Raw genomic sequence first — 17,138 nt, 5'->3', positions numbered from 1 at the left:
TGTAAGGCTCCAGATAAAAATTGTGCAATGTAAGAACTGCATCAATAAAGGAAAAATAATCTACGATCTAGAGTTCTTCTTCTTATCTAAACGTCACAGGTGATCATCTAAAGCGTGTCTTTAAATTTGGTTATTAGTAAAAGACTAATTTAAAGCAAGTAGCTTTTCTTAGTTTAAACTTTGGTTGAGAAACTGGCTGAGTTGGTATTTGGATAATTACCTATTTATTAAAGAGAGTTAAATATCATGTTAATAAGATAGTCTATAGCTTACACTCTAGCCTAACATATACACTTGGTGTACTAAATTATATAGGAGAATTAGCCTAGCCTAGCACCATTTACCACTCAACACAGTAGGCTGCTAATGGAAAGGTGAGAAGTTTGAAATCATGAGCACCTCTGGGGAGAAAGAAGGCACTTTCTACTCCCCCAGAGAGTTAGAGAGAGAGAAAGTCACAGGGGGAATACAACCCTGTCCTATGGGGATCACTAGGAATGGGCATCAACTCAGTGGTAGTGAGTTTGGTTTGGGTTTGATTCTATCACTTGTTTCTTTCTATGTAAGTCTCCTTCTTGAAATAAAACCTTGCCTAGTATTGATAGCTTCGGATAATATTTTCTTTCCCTTTAGCTAATTCTGTTTTCTTGGTACCAGTTTTTAAAACTAGAGTAAGATACTCCCGGGAAAATATTGTGCTTTCTGGTTGCTGAAATAGTTCACCCTTTGGACTTCTGAGCTTCCAAGCACCCAAAGCTTAACAAATCCCATCCTCGCACATAGAACTCACATGCCTGCGGTCCCAATCTTGCTCAATAGTCCAATATCATTGAGCAAGTGGCCGCTGCCATCCTAGCCCAGGCCCTGCAGTACCGCCCTGAAGAGCAGGCTGATACTGAGTCAGAAACTCTGGCTGCTGTTAATCTGTTTCGGCCAGTTTGGTTCTAAAGTGGGGAAGTCCTCTTGGAACTGTCAGGGGGCTTCTGCGTTGGTGTAAACGGTAAGTACACATCTCAACCCAGTGGAATTGCACTTACATGGAGAGAGAGCCAATGAGCATGTTCCATCAGACATTCCCGGAAGACATCTGGCCAATAGGAGTTTTTGAAAACGGTTCCCTAATCACTGTTGAAATCACGGATAGTACTGTCTGTCCACACTATGACAGACAAAACCTGAGATGTATTAAACATAGCAATCCATCACCCTGCAGATGGGAAGCAGGAGCCAGTGGAGTTCAGAGGCAATGACTACCCGCTGTTTAACAAAGGCTGCAGTCCTGACAGTTCAGTCCCTCCTAGCTCCCCACCACCACCCCTCCATCTAAGATGAATGAGGGAATCAATGAGGGGGAAAGCCTGCTGAGGGCCTCGGATTCAAACATTGTTACATGGAAAGTGCTGCTCCCCCTCTAATTAGAACTGTTGCTGAAACCGTTTTCTGGGAACATAAGATGATAGATTTTTATATGAAGGACTAAATGGAAGTTTTTAAAAAAGGGGGTGGGGGTGGGGCGGGGAGACAGGGGTATGTTCAAGTCAGCTTATCCTTGGAAGACAGTGCAGAATGTGCGCTCAAGCCTGCAGAGCTGGCTTTGAGACAGCTCTCCAATAGGAAGTTAGATCATCATTAAGGAGAAGTTTACCTTGTCTGGAGCAACTTCATCTAATCGTCACGTTCCTTTTGGAATGACCGGGAGATTCCTGCTTATTTTTAAATAACCATCAAACGGAGAAGAAATGCTATTTGTTACCAGTCCGTTCATTTTGCAGATTTATTTCTAATAGGGACACATGAGTCACAAAATAGCCAACGGGAAATTAAAAAAAAAAAAAGCCTCCACTGTTAACAGCACATTAACAAAATACAGACGGGAAAGGCACTTTTCTTTGGATTTCAGCCTTGTCATTTCCAATTTTCTGCTCCTTGGACATGCTTGTATTCAAATTCTGGAACATCTATTCAGCATATCAATCCTAATTAGACAATCTGGGTCTGGAAAGGATGAGAGCTGGGTCATTTGCATAATTTAATCATAAATACTCAGTGATACATATTTCCAAATGCATTTGTACAATTATCTTTTCATCCTTGGGGCGATGGTATTAATATGATTAGGCAATATTTCTGGAAAAAAACAGACAAGTACGCACTCTTTTTAACTGCAGCTTAGGGCGATATGAAAAATTAATTAATTTCTGAAGAAAATCAATTTCTCTACGTGACCACATTAGACACTGCTAAACCAAGACTCGAAACCCTCTCTCCAACAGCACGGTTTATCAGGCCCTTCCAAAGTCCGACGCGGATGTGAACGATTCCATAGGAAAATCAGCTCTGTCTCCAAGAGCATCTTAAATCTTGAAGAGATCGCTCAGCCTCCTTCCCTTTCGGACATTCCACTGTGCTCGACTTTAATTCAGTGTGACTTAACCAGTCAATGAGAAGCCTGCGCTTTTGGTGTGACCCCATCTCGAGTGATCTTTTATTAATGTACATTAACCGATTTCAAGGACAATAGGCTAAGGTTACTTTTTGAAACCTTGCTCAAGCAACGACTTTCTCTAATCGAAAATCATCCTAATTCATGTGAGACTGTTTATGAGGTAAAAACCAAACAGATAAACCAGGTTTTTCGAAAGATCATAGCTGACACCAGACAAGCATCGTGGCATACTTACTATAGTAGAGATATAAGACCCCAGGTGGCTAATCTGATTTTTCAAAAAGAGATTCGGCTTTGTATGTTAATTAGCACAAAAGAAAGAAGTCGCATTTGTGAGTTTAAATGCACTATTCTTTTCTTTTCGATCAAGTGAAAAAGTAGAAATGACTGCATGCAAAATATTCAATATTCATTTAATTTGCATAAAGGTGCTTGAACAAATTTTTGATTCTAACAAGCTCATTTTTCATGCGTTTTGTCTTTCATCCTAATCTAGCATCTGTCATTCCTTTTTGAAGTTATTATCAGCCCAATTCCCTCTTGGACGTGGTTGCTGGGTGACCGGTATCTTAGCACCCACTTTGACAGGAGCAGATGTGAATCTGATCAAGAGATTTCCCAAGAGTACCTGAAATCGCAAACAACTTTTGTGCAAACAAACAGCCTCCCTGTCATGGGCCCTTACTGAGCCCGCTTCCCAAAAGAAAGAGCAGGAAAGTTTACCCCGGATCAGATATACTGTTTAAATCTTTCCTCTGAACGTAGAATAAAAATAAATAAAAAAAACTCTCATAAAAATGAGCTGTTGGAGTTGGGGGATCCGATCCAATTACCGACAGCTCCCAAACCTTGAGTCTGTTCTTGTCTGAGTGAGATTGTGAAGAGGCAGATTTTGTGGAACCGTGTCGTGACAAATATTACACATTTCTGAAAATAGTAAGAACATTATTATGAGGCTCATTTCGATGACAAGATTATTAAGAAGATGAAACTCAGTTTGGGGACTGGAAGCCTCCTGTTTTGAATAGCAGGAAGACTTCTGTACAAAACTAAGGAAGAAACAACTCCCTATAAAAGTTCCATCTGTTCTTTCATGCATTTTATAGTAGGATCTTTCCATGTGATTTCCTTTTATCCCCAGTTCACATAGGACATCATCAATCATTACTGGATAGAGAGCTGCCAAGTCCCCCGGTAAGGCAAAAAAAAAAGCCAAAGGAACTTCATACTATCCCCACTACAGAAGTTAGAATGGTTGCCTTTCCTGAGATAGAATACAAATGTATATATTAGTATGTACACTTATTGAATATAAAAGCCTGTATAATGCGCTTGTGGCATCTGGTCCACCTCCTCGCCTTCCTCTGGAACGCTCAGAGAAAGGAGAGCAGTGGGCGTGCTCAACATCCATGAACCTTGCTGGAGTCAGCTTTGCAATGAACTATGCAACCAAATATGGATCTTTTGAAGGTGGCATACAAGTACTATTAGAAAACATCCAAATTAATGGTTTAACTCTTCAGTGGTGTTCAAATGATTCACTTCATTCGAATGATCAGTGTCAACAAAGTCAGAAAAAAGGTTATCTTACTGAGAGAGTAAGTATTGTCGTGCTTTTTAAAATCACAGTCACAGCCAAGAAAAAGAGTACTTCAGAGTGATTAAGATGCCCAAGAAGTCCTGGTTGAGTCATTATGACTGATGATAGAAAGAAAAGTGACAAACTTTGCAATGAAAATGCCAATGCATTTCCTGTACTCCTAGAATCAATTTAGTATGAAAATTCTTCTTTGCATTTTGCATGTTTGGTTCTTGTAGGGAAATAAGCGACGACTTATCCAAAAAATTGTTCTCAGTGGTAAATGGGAAAGAAGTGAAAAGGTCAAAATGGGTTTTTTGGTTATTTTTGATCGAGAACAGAATATTATAACCTAAATTCTGAAATTCAGTCATGTCACAGTCATCATGGTAACAGCACATATTTTGGGGTGTGTGGGGAGATAGATGCGCATGTGTTGCTTTTCTCATTTATAATGTAGCATCATGTGTGTGAGATTGAGCAAGGCATACTGTATGGAGAGGTGGGTCCTCACATTCAATTACCTAATGTTGATACACGTAAGACCATGATCCGAATTCTACCTTGCAGGGCTGGATAGGACAGAGGTTGTACACTGGTACATATGAGGGTTGGAGGTACAGGGAATCCAGGGTGGATGATACCTTCAGGACCAAGGGTGTGAGGGACGATGCTGGGAGAGTGGAGGGTGAGTGGGTTGGAAAGGGGGAACTGATTACAAGGATCCACATGTGACCTCTTCCCTGGGAGAGGGACAGCAGAGAAGGGGGGAAGGGAGACCCCGGATAGGGCAAGATATGACAAAATAACGAGGTATAAATTACCAAGGGCATATGAGGGAGGGGGGAAAGGGGAGGGAGGGGGAGAAAAAAAAAAGAGGACCTGATGCAAGGGGCTTAAGTGGAGAGCAAATGCCTTGAGAATGATTGGGGCAGGGAATGTATGGATGTGCTTTATACAATTGATGTATGTATATGTATGGATTGTGGTAAGAGTTGTTTGAGTCCCTAATAAAATGTAAAAGAAGAAAAGAGAAAAAAATGATTAGGGCAAAGACTGTACAGATGTGCTTTATACAATTGATGTATGTATATGTATGAACTGTGAAAAGAATTGTATCAGCCCCAATAAATTGTTAAAATAAAAAAAAATTTAAAAAAAAAAAGAAAGTTAGCATCAAAGAAGTGTTCTGGTCCAACTCCTCTTTATCGGTTATGCATTTGAGTACAGGAGCATATATAACATATATAACACAGCATCTTTACACTCAAGCAATTAAGCAAATTACCACACACCTAAATGCCTATTTATTTCAAGCATACTTCAGTTTTCCAACTTAGTCCCATTCTACATGTCTAGGAATGAATCCAACTAAAATTTAAAAAATGAATTATGCCTTATATGTATCGCAATCATGTGTTACTCTTCAGGACCGTAGAAGTCACTGGACCCTGTTCTGGGTGATTTTAAGAACAATAACTTAAGAAAATCACCATTTAAAATGATGGATCCAAGAAAAATGAAATATATTGATATTGAACAACCAAGTCTTTATTTTGAAACTTCATCCAAAGAAAAAGTAATCTAAATAGGAGTTGGTTTTATTGTTTTGTTTCATTGGACTGGGACATTCATTTTAAATAAATACATGTCCTCAAACCCAATAAGATAAACTCATGTTTAAAGTCCTTACATTTAGGTAGATCCTTTGTCTTTAAAACTGAAATAAGAATACCTGAGAAAACCTGAAGCGCCACCTCATTTTGATAGCACTGTGACGTAATTGTAAAACATCACTGATGAAGGACACATACCCTTTTTTCCCCCTAAGAATATCTTACTAAATTTGGTAGTCAGACAGGTGTTAACAGAATGAAAAATCAAATTTGATCCAGAAGGCTCCAACACTAAGGTTAGAATTAGGATCAGCGCATTCCTTTCACATGAGGTTAACTTGTAGTAATGTAATTCGATGGTTTCATAAAAGCAGGTCCAGTTTCTGTCCCTGGGAGTCTTTTTGGCAATTGGAAGCATGGAAGCCCTGTTCCTGGCTACAAGTTCAAATCTGCATGGGCTGTCTGAAGTGGGAATGAAAAAATAAAATAAAAACAGAACACAATAGCAGCAGACATTTCATCTTTGCTTATAGTGCGCACTTATCAGAGGGTTCTGAGGGGGATAAGAATAAAGGAGTTATATACTCTTTTTACCTACGTATACTCTTTCCCCTGAAATTATTTGCCGACTCAATGATGCAAAAAGGAAAAGTCTGCATATTTGTTCACATTTTTAATATAACCCAATGTAATGGTGGACCTTTTACCAAATATCATTGGATATTCACGATGTAAAATTTTACTTTTAATCCCCTAAGATTTGGATGAGAATGGATACTGGAAGTCACCACTGTTTTACAAGTTTCTACTTACTCTGTAAAAAAACAAAAGAGTTCGGGGTTGGGGGGTGGGTGGAGCATTTGTGCTTTTCCTTTCATCAATGACACAATGACTTCACAAATGCCATGGGTGACTGCTAAAAGTCATTGATATCCATTTAACTGGACTTCCACCAGGTGTTTTCAAAGAAAATTACCAACTACAGGAAGAAGTGGTAATCCACTTCTCCTTATGTGGAGCTGCAGGTTTACCCACTGACCTCATTCCTAACTCATCTCATTGGTGGCAAGACTTTGGGAAGCGCCATCTTTTTTTTTTTTTTTTAAGATTATGGAATTTTGGTTCCTAAATTTTATCCATTAGTTTTCAATGATATCCTTGCTCTAAAGTGCAAGAAGCAGTGAAATAAACAGTAAATGGAACATTGGCATCAAACCCATCAAGGGCTAGTTGGTGATGATCAAGTTCAACTACTCAATATCTAATATTTCTTACATATAAGAAAATCTCATGTATGCAAAAAATACATTTTAAGAGAACACTGTAGTTATCATGAAAAAAAACTGGTTAGAAAATCTAAGCTCAGTTTTCAATCACTCTCCTAATAACAGCCCTGTAACAGTGATGATGCATTTCTGAATACTTACATACTGCTTATACTCTAAACTTTAATGTTCTTTTTTTTCTATTGGAATTCAGTGTAGAATCTATTTTTTTCTGAGTTAGACTATGTTTCTATAAGTTACAGTAAGCAAGAATAAAGCCTACTTGGTAAATGTTTTGTCTTATGGCCCTATGTCCTACAGACCAGAGTGTACGCATGTGTGCATCAAGTGTATGCGTGTGTGTGCCTGAGCATGTGTGGGTCTTTCATGCACAAATGTATACACAAAATGGACTAAGGTAAATAGAAATAAAAAGGTAAGCATATTTGCCATCGATGGCTTTAGAACACTGATAAGATGCTATACTTGTTGCACATCCTAGAACCATCTGTTCTAGAATGAAAGGTGTGGGTGATACTATGTCAGTTACCAATGTTCCAAGTGATTCCATTAAAATCCAAAGGCAGTGCTGCATTAGAATTGTTTAATTCTTGAATTTCCCTGATGAAGAAATAAGTATCACTTTCAAGAATGAAAGAAAACCAGTAATTCATTCTGTTGAAGTTATCAGTACATTTTGGCAAAACTGTGATAGTGTTCTAATATGTTACATCTCCACAGATTTGCTTTACTTACATGCAAACAATTAAAAAATATGTCCCAGAAACGAAGTATGTGACTAAAAAGTATTACTACTATGATTCCAAGATATAATCAGTGAAAGATTTTAATGAAAACACTTCATCTGCCTGATCATTCATTAGTTATCAACTAACCATTCCTTAAATACAATATTTTATTTATCTTTATCACTTTCTTAATAAAAGGTGTCATGGGGTCACTGTGGATAAAATATTTATGTGCTAAACTACTGATCCACTGTTGGCCCCACCCCACTGTTCTGAAGGAGAAAGAGGAGGGGTCTACTGCAGCCTTTGAAGCCCTATTGGAAAGTGCTCTCCTCTGTGTTATTGATTGCTATGGATTGGAATCCACTGTCTGGCAATGAGTTTAGGTTTTCAGCCAAGATGTTCCTGTGTCTTATGTCAATAAAGCTATTTGTTTGTTTGTTTTAAGGAAATGAACAATATTCCTTAAGTTGAATTAGCACTTGAACTGCTTCTCCATCCTGCCATAAACTCATCTCCTTTGAGCCAGTGCTCTTTCTTTCCTAAGATACACTTTGTCTTGGAGGGAAAGTAGTTGTCCCTGCTGTCACTGTAACTGGGAGGGTGATCTTAACTATTTAGATGCACTTGATACAATTTCAACTCCAAGATAAGGTACTTTGGAACCTTTATATTTTACAGTTCACATTTAGATTTTCACTTACTTATAGTAAGGAAAGGTGTTCTTTATATATTCAATGTTACTAAGCAAAAAGTAACCAATACAAGATGGTGCTTATTTTAATATTTTCTTTCTGAAAAGTTTATATTTCTGCCCACAACGCCCACAATGTTATCTTCATAATGGTCAGTCTAATTCTTACCAGTGTACTTATAAAGTTCATCTTTTTCTTCAAATCATGGTGCTAAGTTTTGACTTTCTCCTAGAAGCATATAATGAATTCTAGGCATTCATTCCTATAAAATAATATGTTTTAGATGCTTAATTGAGTTTTTTTTATCATTATATTCTATAATTTTCTAAAGCAACCAATTATTCAGTGAAACTGTGCAACAGCATTATATACTTGTATATACTTATAATAGTTAAAACAAACACAGATATATACCTATAGATTTATAAGCATACATATAATTTATTAGCTATGTAAACATAAATACACATTTTATGTACACATACATAGCGAATTAAATTCTATGGCTATACCTACATATACAAGAATACATATATAACAAATGAAATAACAAGTTTTCTAGTGCACTAAGTTGCCTTTGACAACTTTCCCTGAAAACTCAATGCCAGCAAGTTGATTCTGATTCATAGTGACTCTACAGGACTGAGCAGAAGGGTCCCTGTGGTTTGCTGAAACTCACTAGTTACGGCAGTAGAATTTTTCTTCTTCATCCCTCAGAGTAGCTGGTGGATTTGAACTACAGACTTTGCAGTTAGTAGTAGCCTATTTTGTAGCCAGTATGTCACGAGGGCATATTTAAAGTACAGAAAAAAAACCCACTTAAAATCCTAAAACACCACGAGGCTAATTTGGATCCGAAAGCAATAAGGTCACACTCATGGGAAATCCAATCATTTGCTCATTCAAGGCAGTGTACAATTTAGAAAAACCTAAAAATTCATTTTAAATAGGTAAATTAAAATACTCCTACAAGCATGCTGGAAGACACACACACACACACACACACACACAATTAAAATGTGTCTGACTCAATGTCCTAGATTTAGACCAAGTAGTGTTTTGGGTCACTCTCTATCTCTGTATGATTTGCCTTTTCTTAAAAACCAAACCAACCAAACAAACAAACAAACAAACAACAGCAATACCCAGAGATTTATCTGCTATTTCATTCAAATAATGTTAATGCCAACATCAAGACGAGAGCAATGTGCATCCACTGTTTTCTTTTTTGTCTGACTAATTCATTTATACTGGTTCACAAATGCTGTTCTCATTTCCACATACGAACAGCCACGAGCTGCCTGCCATGCACAGCAATGCACTCTTCAACCAACCCAGACCTACCTCTCCAAGTAACTTGCACTGCTGCATAGTAAAGAAGTGATTACCACTTAATCTAATAATAGCTAACTGTCAGGCTAAATTTAGGCACCTTATTCTGCGTGCCCTTGTTTGCAAAAGACATCATTTGATAAGACTTTGCAACAAAGTCCTTTCTGTTCTGCGATATCTAGATGGTACAAAGCACAGTTCACCAAGAAAAGCATTACTGTACGAGGGAGCTACTATAGGGACACCTAAAAACCGACTCACTGTAGCCAAGAACAACTGCTGACAAGTTGAGAGAAAAAGAAAGAAATGTGAGAACAACATAAGCTTATTCAGGAATTCTGCTAGGTGCCTCAGATAGAGGAGGGGCTTCCAAAGTTCCTGCGGGGAGGTGGGGGGGGTCCACGACCTTTGCATCCCATTTTTCCCATGAACTTTTGAAAGCGCCTTGTATTTGCCTAAGCTCTAAAAAGTGAATTCTTAATTCATGGTTTTCTTTATTAGAAGAATGAATCACTGAGTAAACAAAGTATAGTGGAGAAGAGATTTCTTAATAAGTCTAACAATAGAAATATATCCTCAGGTAAAATATTTAGGCTGAAGCATTTAGACATATGAGAATACACACACACGTACTTCAGAAAGTTTGGAGAAAAATTCCCTTATCTTTAAATTCCATTTTCCTACGAACTTTCTGATAGTCTATCATCTATATACCACATCACTGTAATTGACCAATCACAATACATTACACATGCTAAGGTCATTCCATTCGTATGACTATTTCAACATGTAAAATAATAAAACTATTCTAATGGCATTTTAAAATAACCAAATATTTCATATCAATTACACATTTCCTGTCACTTGAAAGGTACATAACTTGGCATTACCTTTTATTTTTTGGAGGGGGTTGCGAATATCTGTAAAAGAAACCTTGAGAGATAATTCAGGTAAAGTTTATCTTTTAAAAGAACTAAGTAACACAAACCTTCCCGTCTAAATGTTTCATGAACTCTGAAAGACTCACCTGCCCCTGCTTTTGCCGGCACACTGCAGATGGATGTCTCAGCCAAAGACTCGAGGGAAGCCAGTGGACATTCCGTACAATTTTACAATTGGGTTCGACGTGACCATTCCCACATAACTTAAATGACATTTTACTTGATTGAAAAAAGCAATTGTATGAAACAATTTAGTAAAGAACTTGGCAAGCTAAAATGATCCTTGTTAGGAGTCAAAATATAAACTGTTCCTAAAAAACACTGGGTTGCACATGAAGCTAATTTACTAAAGCCACTTACACCACCACCCCCAAACAAAACATCCAATGAGAAACAATAAAGCATATGATGTTTCTCTGTGCTGGTGAATCACACATAGTAAATCACTAAAGAGAAGGGGGGATTTATGTTCAAATCCAGCCAAGACTTTAATCAATGTTGGTTGTCACATCTCAGGGGGCTGAGGGAAGTAGTGAGGAAAAAAGGAGTCTGGCTAGATGGGTTTCAGCAACTTACATGCAATGCCCGTGAAATTCGGTATAGTAAACAGATAACAACAGCATTTAAAAAAAACAAAACCTGATCTGGACTAACAAAAGAAAGATTGGAAAGTTCAATACCAAAAGCTAATACATCAAATGATGTGTTTAAATAAATCCCCGCAAAAGCAAAAAGCCCGTCTTGTAACTTCTCCTATATATTCGCAGCACACCAGGTAAAATAACATATGCGTGAATGAAATTTCATGCTTCAGAGGATTAACTAATAAGTTTTTGGTGATTAGAAAGAAAAGCATCTTCTATTTATACTTATTTACAATAATGCTGATGCCACTGTAGATGAGCACTGATGAAAACAACAGGTTTGCAAGGCATCCACATTTCTGAGGATTTGTATTCTACAATAGAATTTCATTGAACCAGGTAAACCCCAGGCTAAACTACTTCTAGCCATCTATCAGTTGTTAAACTTTAATGTGTTGACAATTTTAAAACATGGTAATGAGGAGTGAACCCAAAGCTGAATGTCTATGTTTTAAGGTTCCACCTTTGAATTATGATATACTCTTTTCTGAAGTTACAAAAGGAAACATTGGGTTTTATAAAAACCAGTAATTTAGTAGAATATAAAAAAGTTCAGAAGCATAGCTTCTCTTCATTTGCAGTAATTAATGAACTTCTCTGTGAGAAGTATTGTAATTGTTATAAATGAATCTGTGTTTGTTGGGAAACTTTCTATAACAGTGCTATTAAAAGCATGTGATGGAGGAAATGTAAAATAAACATAGACTGGTTCAGCATGTCATCTAAGTAAAGCAGGCAAAAATAAAGACTTCTGACAAATTAATAGAACTGAAAGTTGGAAATATTCTGTACTTCTTGTCCTAAATTTTCATTCATATAACCTACAAGAACCCAGTCAACTTGGGAAGGCTTTCAATTTGCTGTCTATGGATGGTGTCTTTTAAGACAAAACAATATTTTCTGCAAATATATGTATGACTAAACGGGATCCACTTAGGTCAGTAATACCACAAATCCAGAATTACAAAAGGCCAAAGTCATAATCTAGTTGGAAAGATCCTAAAATAGAAACCATATCCTTTCAGTAGTCAGAGTAAGAAGAATTTTAAATAAAACAATAGAGCAGAGTCACTATTACTTGAGTTCACAGAAAATTGAACCCAAACTCCAATCTACAAACAAGCAATTGATTCATACATGTACTTGACCATGTACGTAATTACTTTTCTTATATTTGCTGTTGTTTAATGGTTACCAGTTGATTAACTGACCTCTATCTCAACAGCCAAGTTCCTGCTACTAAGAAAATAATAATTAGAGGAAATGGAGCAAGGTTAGACTTTGTTCTTTGACAACTTTTAAATCTATTTCCTTGAATTTCTTTCATGTGTGAGACCTGACTTTCAACTTTACTATCTAGCAAGCCATGGTCTCCTTGTCATCTCTTGTGGTAGACAGTTCCGGTCAGCATCCCTCCTCATCTTTATAGCTGGCATACTGAAGCAACAGCTTCAAGCAAATTAATCTACTCTGAGCTTTGCTAACGGACAGAGCCACTTGAAGCAAGTTTATGAATCTTTCTTTCCTTTAGCATAATTTTGGCTTCTCAAATTTCTGGCAGATGCAATTGTGCGACATATTTGTTTGTTTCTTGCGAGGAACATATATACTGATCTAATAGTTCTTGCACACTATATTTTATTGTATATGGTTGGTCTTTTTGAATAGTTTCTCTTATCCACTACATAAATTATTCCCTTAGATAGTCTCTTAAGTAGCCAAAGAAGAAAGAATCAGAGTGAAATAGATCAATATATCAAGAGGAAAGTAGAAGGATCTTAAAAGTGGACGTGAATGACAAAAGTAACCTCACTTCTGAAAGTCCAAGATGCAAAACATCTGAGTTTATTAGTTTCAAAGTTAGAAAATAAGACCTTACTACTTGCGATTGATGTTAAAACAGAATAGTGCATTAAGATGTGGACAACATACTTTTCTGTTTCTTAGGTTAGTGACAGTCAGGAAAACCTAGGTAGGTGTCTGGAACTGCATACTTCTTTGGGGGTTAATAACTGTCAAATCTACATATCCTTAAGTTTGAGTAAGAGGTATAATCTTAAAGGATCAAAATGCAAAAGCAAATCGATAAATTTACCAAACATTAACTTGAAAATAGCCTAAAGTAGGCTTTTTAAACCAACTCATTTTATTTGCAAGAATCGAGCGCAGCTGATTGAAACAATCAGTGGTGTGAGGAGACGTTCTTGAAAAGTGACAGTTGTACTGGATCTGACTTGTCTTGGTTTCGTAATTTAAACTTGAAAGCTGCTGTTGGTCTCCGATAAAAATCTTATTTTTAAAATAGTAACTTTAAAAAACAATCCACAATCAGATGGGGAAGCCCTCAATTCCAAAGTCTTGGCAAAGAATTTCCAGGGGTGGGGAAGATGAGAGAATACACTTTAGAGGGACCTTGTTACCTGTTAACTTTGATTATAACAAGGTAGTCACTGAAAGAAGCTTCCTTACATTATTTTTTTTGCATATACGAAATGGTCATTGATTGTCCGCATGTGTGCTCTCAGAAACACAAAGAGATTCAAAAGCAGAATGGGAGTTTGATTTCTAAAGGGAAAAAAAGCAGCGATTCACCAATTTACTGAATAGGTAGGCAATCTTGTAATACTCATCTCTGAATTGGCTTTCAAATCCCAACTCACATCCTTTATATAACAACTCTGTAACACTTTTCTGCCCTGATTCAACTAGTTTTAATCCTAGGTTCCTTTCAGGAATAGAGTTGTGCTTGCTTCTGGAGTCTAAGGATCACAGTTTTCTGAGTAAATAACGTTTAGTAATCAAGATTCCGCTCAATCTATACTGCAGTGTAACCTGTCCATACTCTTGGGTGCGGGCGCGCGCGTGCACACACACACGCACGCGCGCGCACTCACAATCATTCACACAAAGCTAGCCTAAGTGAAGATTTAAAAACACATCCATGCCCCATTTGCGAAGAGTGGCCGATAAATACAAGAAGAAAAGTTTCTGGCTGGGTAGGATGGGGATATGCTGGGTTGGCATAGGCAGTTTTCACATTACAGCCTTCAGGGGACACTACCAGAAGTCTTCTCCCAAGGGAGAACCCATTTGGGATCTTCTGCCCTTGTTCCCTCCTGATCTCGATCACTTTCGCTCAACCCTGCTTTTCTTCCCACGTCAGATTCTCTAACTCTCCTTGGCCCACCCATCCTAAGAAAATAAATAACAAAAACCCAGTTGCTTCCTCTGATCTTTACACCTATTCCAAGACTCCGCGCAGAAATTTGGCTAGCGGTTCCCGGGCCCCCGCTGCAGGGCTCCAACTTTCCCTGCTCGCTTTTCTCGGGCCAGCTCAGAACTTTCCCCTGACGCTTCTCCCACCGAGGAGGGGACCAGATAAAACTCCGACCTCGGTGGGGAAAGCGCCCATCTACCCCGAAACTGACAAGATGCCCCACTCCCGCCCCCTCTCGGTAGATCCTCCCCCACTGCACGTTCATTGGCAAAAAGCTAGTCCGGCCCAGGATCCAGCCCCGGGCTTCCAGGGTGCGCGCCCTTAGCTCCGCTCAGCCGGCGCAGGCCGGGAAGGTCCCAGCGGGCCGGGCACGCGGGCCAAGCTTCTGGCACCTGCTGTGGGCGAGAGCCACTACGCTGAGCAAGGACCAAAACTTTGGGAAGAAGCCGGACGCTGGCGCGCGAGTGAGCTGGGGTCTTCCTCGCCCGACTCTCCGGCCGGGTGCCCCCACCCGCCACCCGGTCGTCACCTTCCCCTACAAAGGGAACCCTGCGGGTGCCCTCGCAGCGGCCCCGGGGCAAACAACTGACTTGGCTTTCCTTGCACACGCACTTACACGCGGACACGTGCGCGCACGCAGACCCCTCCCCTTGGCAGGCTTCCCCCTCGGGGCTCCGGGACAAGCCCGCGGTGGATCCCCGGCACCGCGCTGGGTCCTAGGCCTCGGGCGCCTCTCCCCTCTCGACCTCGGAGTGCCCTCCCCGGCTGCCGTCCCCTCGCCGCGGGCCCCTCCTCTGAGCGCGTCGCCGGGCTCCTGGAACCGTCCCCGGCCGGCCGGCCACTTCCACCCGCCCTCTGGCCCGTACCAAGGCTCTCGGCTGGTCCCCGGAGCCCCGCCGCGGAAGCGGAGTCGCGGGGAGTCCCCAGACGCCAGCGCGTCCCAGCCAAGGGGCTGTGGCTCCCAGAAGAGAGCGGGCCCCTTGCCACCCCCATCCCCCGCCCCGTGCCCACTCCGCCCCAAGGCTTGGGGTTCTCGCACCGCCTCCGCGGCCAAGCCCTGGCGCCCAGGCCAGCGCGGAGCGGGCCGGGTGCGGTGCCAACTTCTCCAGGGGCTGGGCGCGGCGGACGAGCCAGAGCCGGGGAGGAGAGGGCCGCGCGGTCCGGGGCGCGCGGCTGGCGGGCACGCGGCGCGAGCGGCGCGGGGCCGGGAGCGAGGGCAGGTGGAGGAGGCGGGCTGCGAGGGGGCCGGCGCCTTACCTGGCATTGGTGCAGTCGTTGTAGAGGGTCTCGAAGTCTTTCCTGGAGATGAGTTTGCAGCGGTTCACTCCGGGCTGGATGGCGCCCAGTCCCCTCAGGATGCGGACCTGTTCCACATTGCACACCACCGGCGTGATCTCCAGCCGCTTCAGCTTGGTGTAGACGGTGTGCAAGCCCCCCACCAAGTGCTTCAGGAAGAGGTCGAAAGCCTGGGGCAGGCAGATCAGCTCGCAGCCCTCCACGGTGAAGGAAGCCACTTTCGCCCCCCTCAGATCCACCATTTTGCACTCATTATTCTGGGGGGTGTTTTCCACTGGGGACGGGGTCGAGTACACGGGTTTCCCGGGGAGGGGGCCGCAGCTGCTGCTGCTGCTGCTACTGCTGCTGCTGCTGCTACTGCTGCTGCTGCTGCTGCTGTTGCTGCTGCTGCCGCCGCCGCTGCCCGCGCTCGCGTTGATGGGGGTGCTCGAGACGCCGCCGCCGCCGCCGCCGGCGCTAATGCCACCGCCGCCGCCGGTGCTCGCGGCCGCCAGGCTGGGGTTGCAGTTGCCGCCGCCGCCGCCACCGCCTCCGCTGCCGCCGCCGCTGCCACCGCCGCCTCCGCTGCCGCCGCCGCCGCCGGTGGAGGTGACTGTGGCCGCCGCCGCCGCCGCCGCCGCCGCGATGGGCTCCGGCCGGAACAGAGTTGGCCCCGAGGTGGCCGGGGGCCCGATGGACGGAGCCGGAGACGAGGTCGCCGACGAGGTGGAGGTGGTGGTGCCGGAGGAGGAAGCCGACGTGGAGATCGGGGGCTGAGGGGGGACCAGCTGGGTCGGAGGGATCAAAGCCGCCGGCACTGCCATGGTCACATAGAAGGGGGACGAGGAGGCGAAGCGAGGGGGCAAAGTTGCCGCGCGCCCCGGGGAGGGCGAGGGAGCCCGAGGGGGAGAACGAGCTGGGGTGCGGCGGCGGCCGCCGCCACCACAGAAAGTCTGGGAGCGGGAGCGAGGGCGAGCGGCCGGAGGAAGGGGAGCGCGGGGGGCGAGCGCAGGGCAGCGGCGGAAGCGAGCGAGCGCCCGAGGGGCGAGCGCCGGACGCGCACCGGGGAGGAACGCGCCAAAGTGTCCCGCAAGTCCAACTGCGCGTCCTCTGCGGGGGCTGGGATCGGGGGCGGGGGCGGGGAGGGGCGGCCGCGGGGCTGTGGGTCCCGCTCTAGCACCAAGTTGGGGACGAAGGTGAAGAGGAGGCGGTTTGCAGGACTCGGGTTCTCCCCGGCAAGTACATTGATCAAAGATTGAGAGGGGAATGACAGAGAGAAAATGAGCTGAAAAGTGCAGGCTGCCGGCTGGACGAGTTGTTGTGGTCACACGGTGCAGAGGGGAGGAGCTCCGGAAACTTGAAATACCCTTTGAAGCCGC

The 17,138-nt window shown here is 42.5% G+C and overlaps 1 protein-coding gene across 1 annotated transcript in view; it reads right to left on the bottom strand.

Moving 5' to 3' along the window:
• DACH1 (dachshund family transcription factor 1) overlaps positions 1–16,590 on the bottom strand; it is a 416,939-nt gene extending 400,349 nt beyond the window's left edge. Inside the window, exon 1 of the mRNA XM_075563567.1 lies at positions 15,742–16,590. Coding sequence (XP_075419682.1) covers positions 15,742–16,583 — 842 coding nt within the window. The 5' untranslated portion in view covers positions 16,584–16,590. The remainder of the gene's footprint in view (positions 1–15,741) is intronic.
• Between the last annotated feature and the right edge of the window lie 548 nt (positions 16,591–17,138).

This window comes from Tenrec ecaudatus, chromosome 11, assembly GCF_050624435.1.
Source record: "Tenrec ecaudatus isolate mTenEca1 chromosome 11, mTenEca1.hap1, whole genome shotgun sequence".
NCBI lineage: Eukaryota > Metazoa > Chordata > Mammalia > Afrosoricida > Tenrecidae > Tenrec > Tenrec ecaudatus.
The sequence above is the reverse complement of the archived record's forward strand: the minus strand, read 5'-3'. Positions and strand labels throughout refer to the sequence as shown.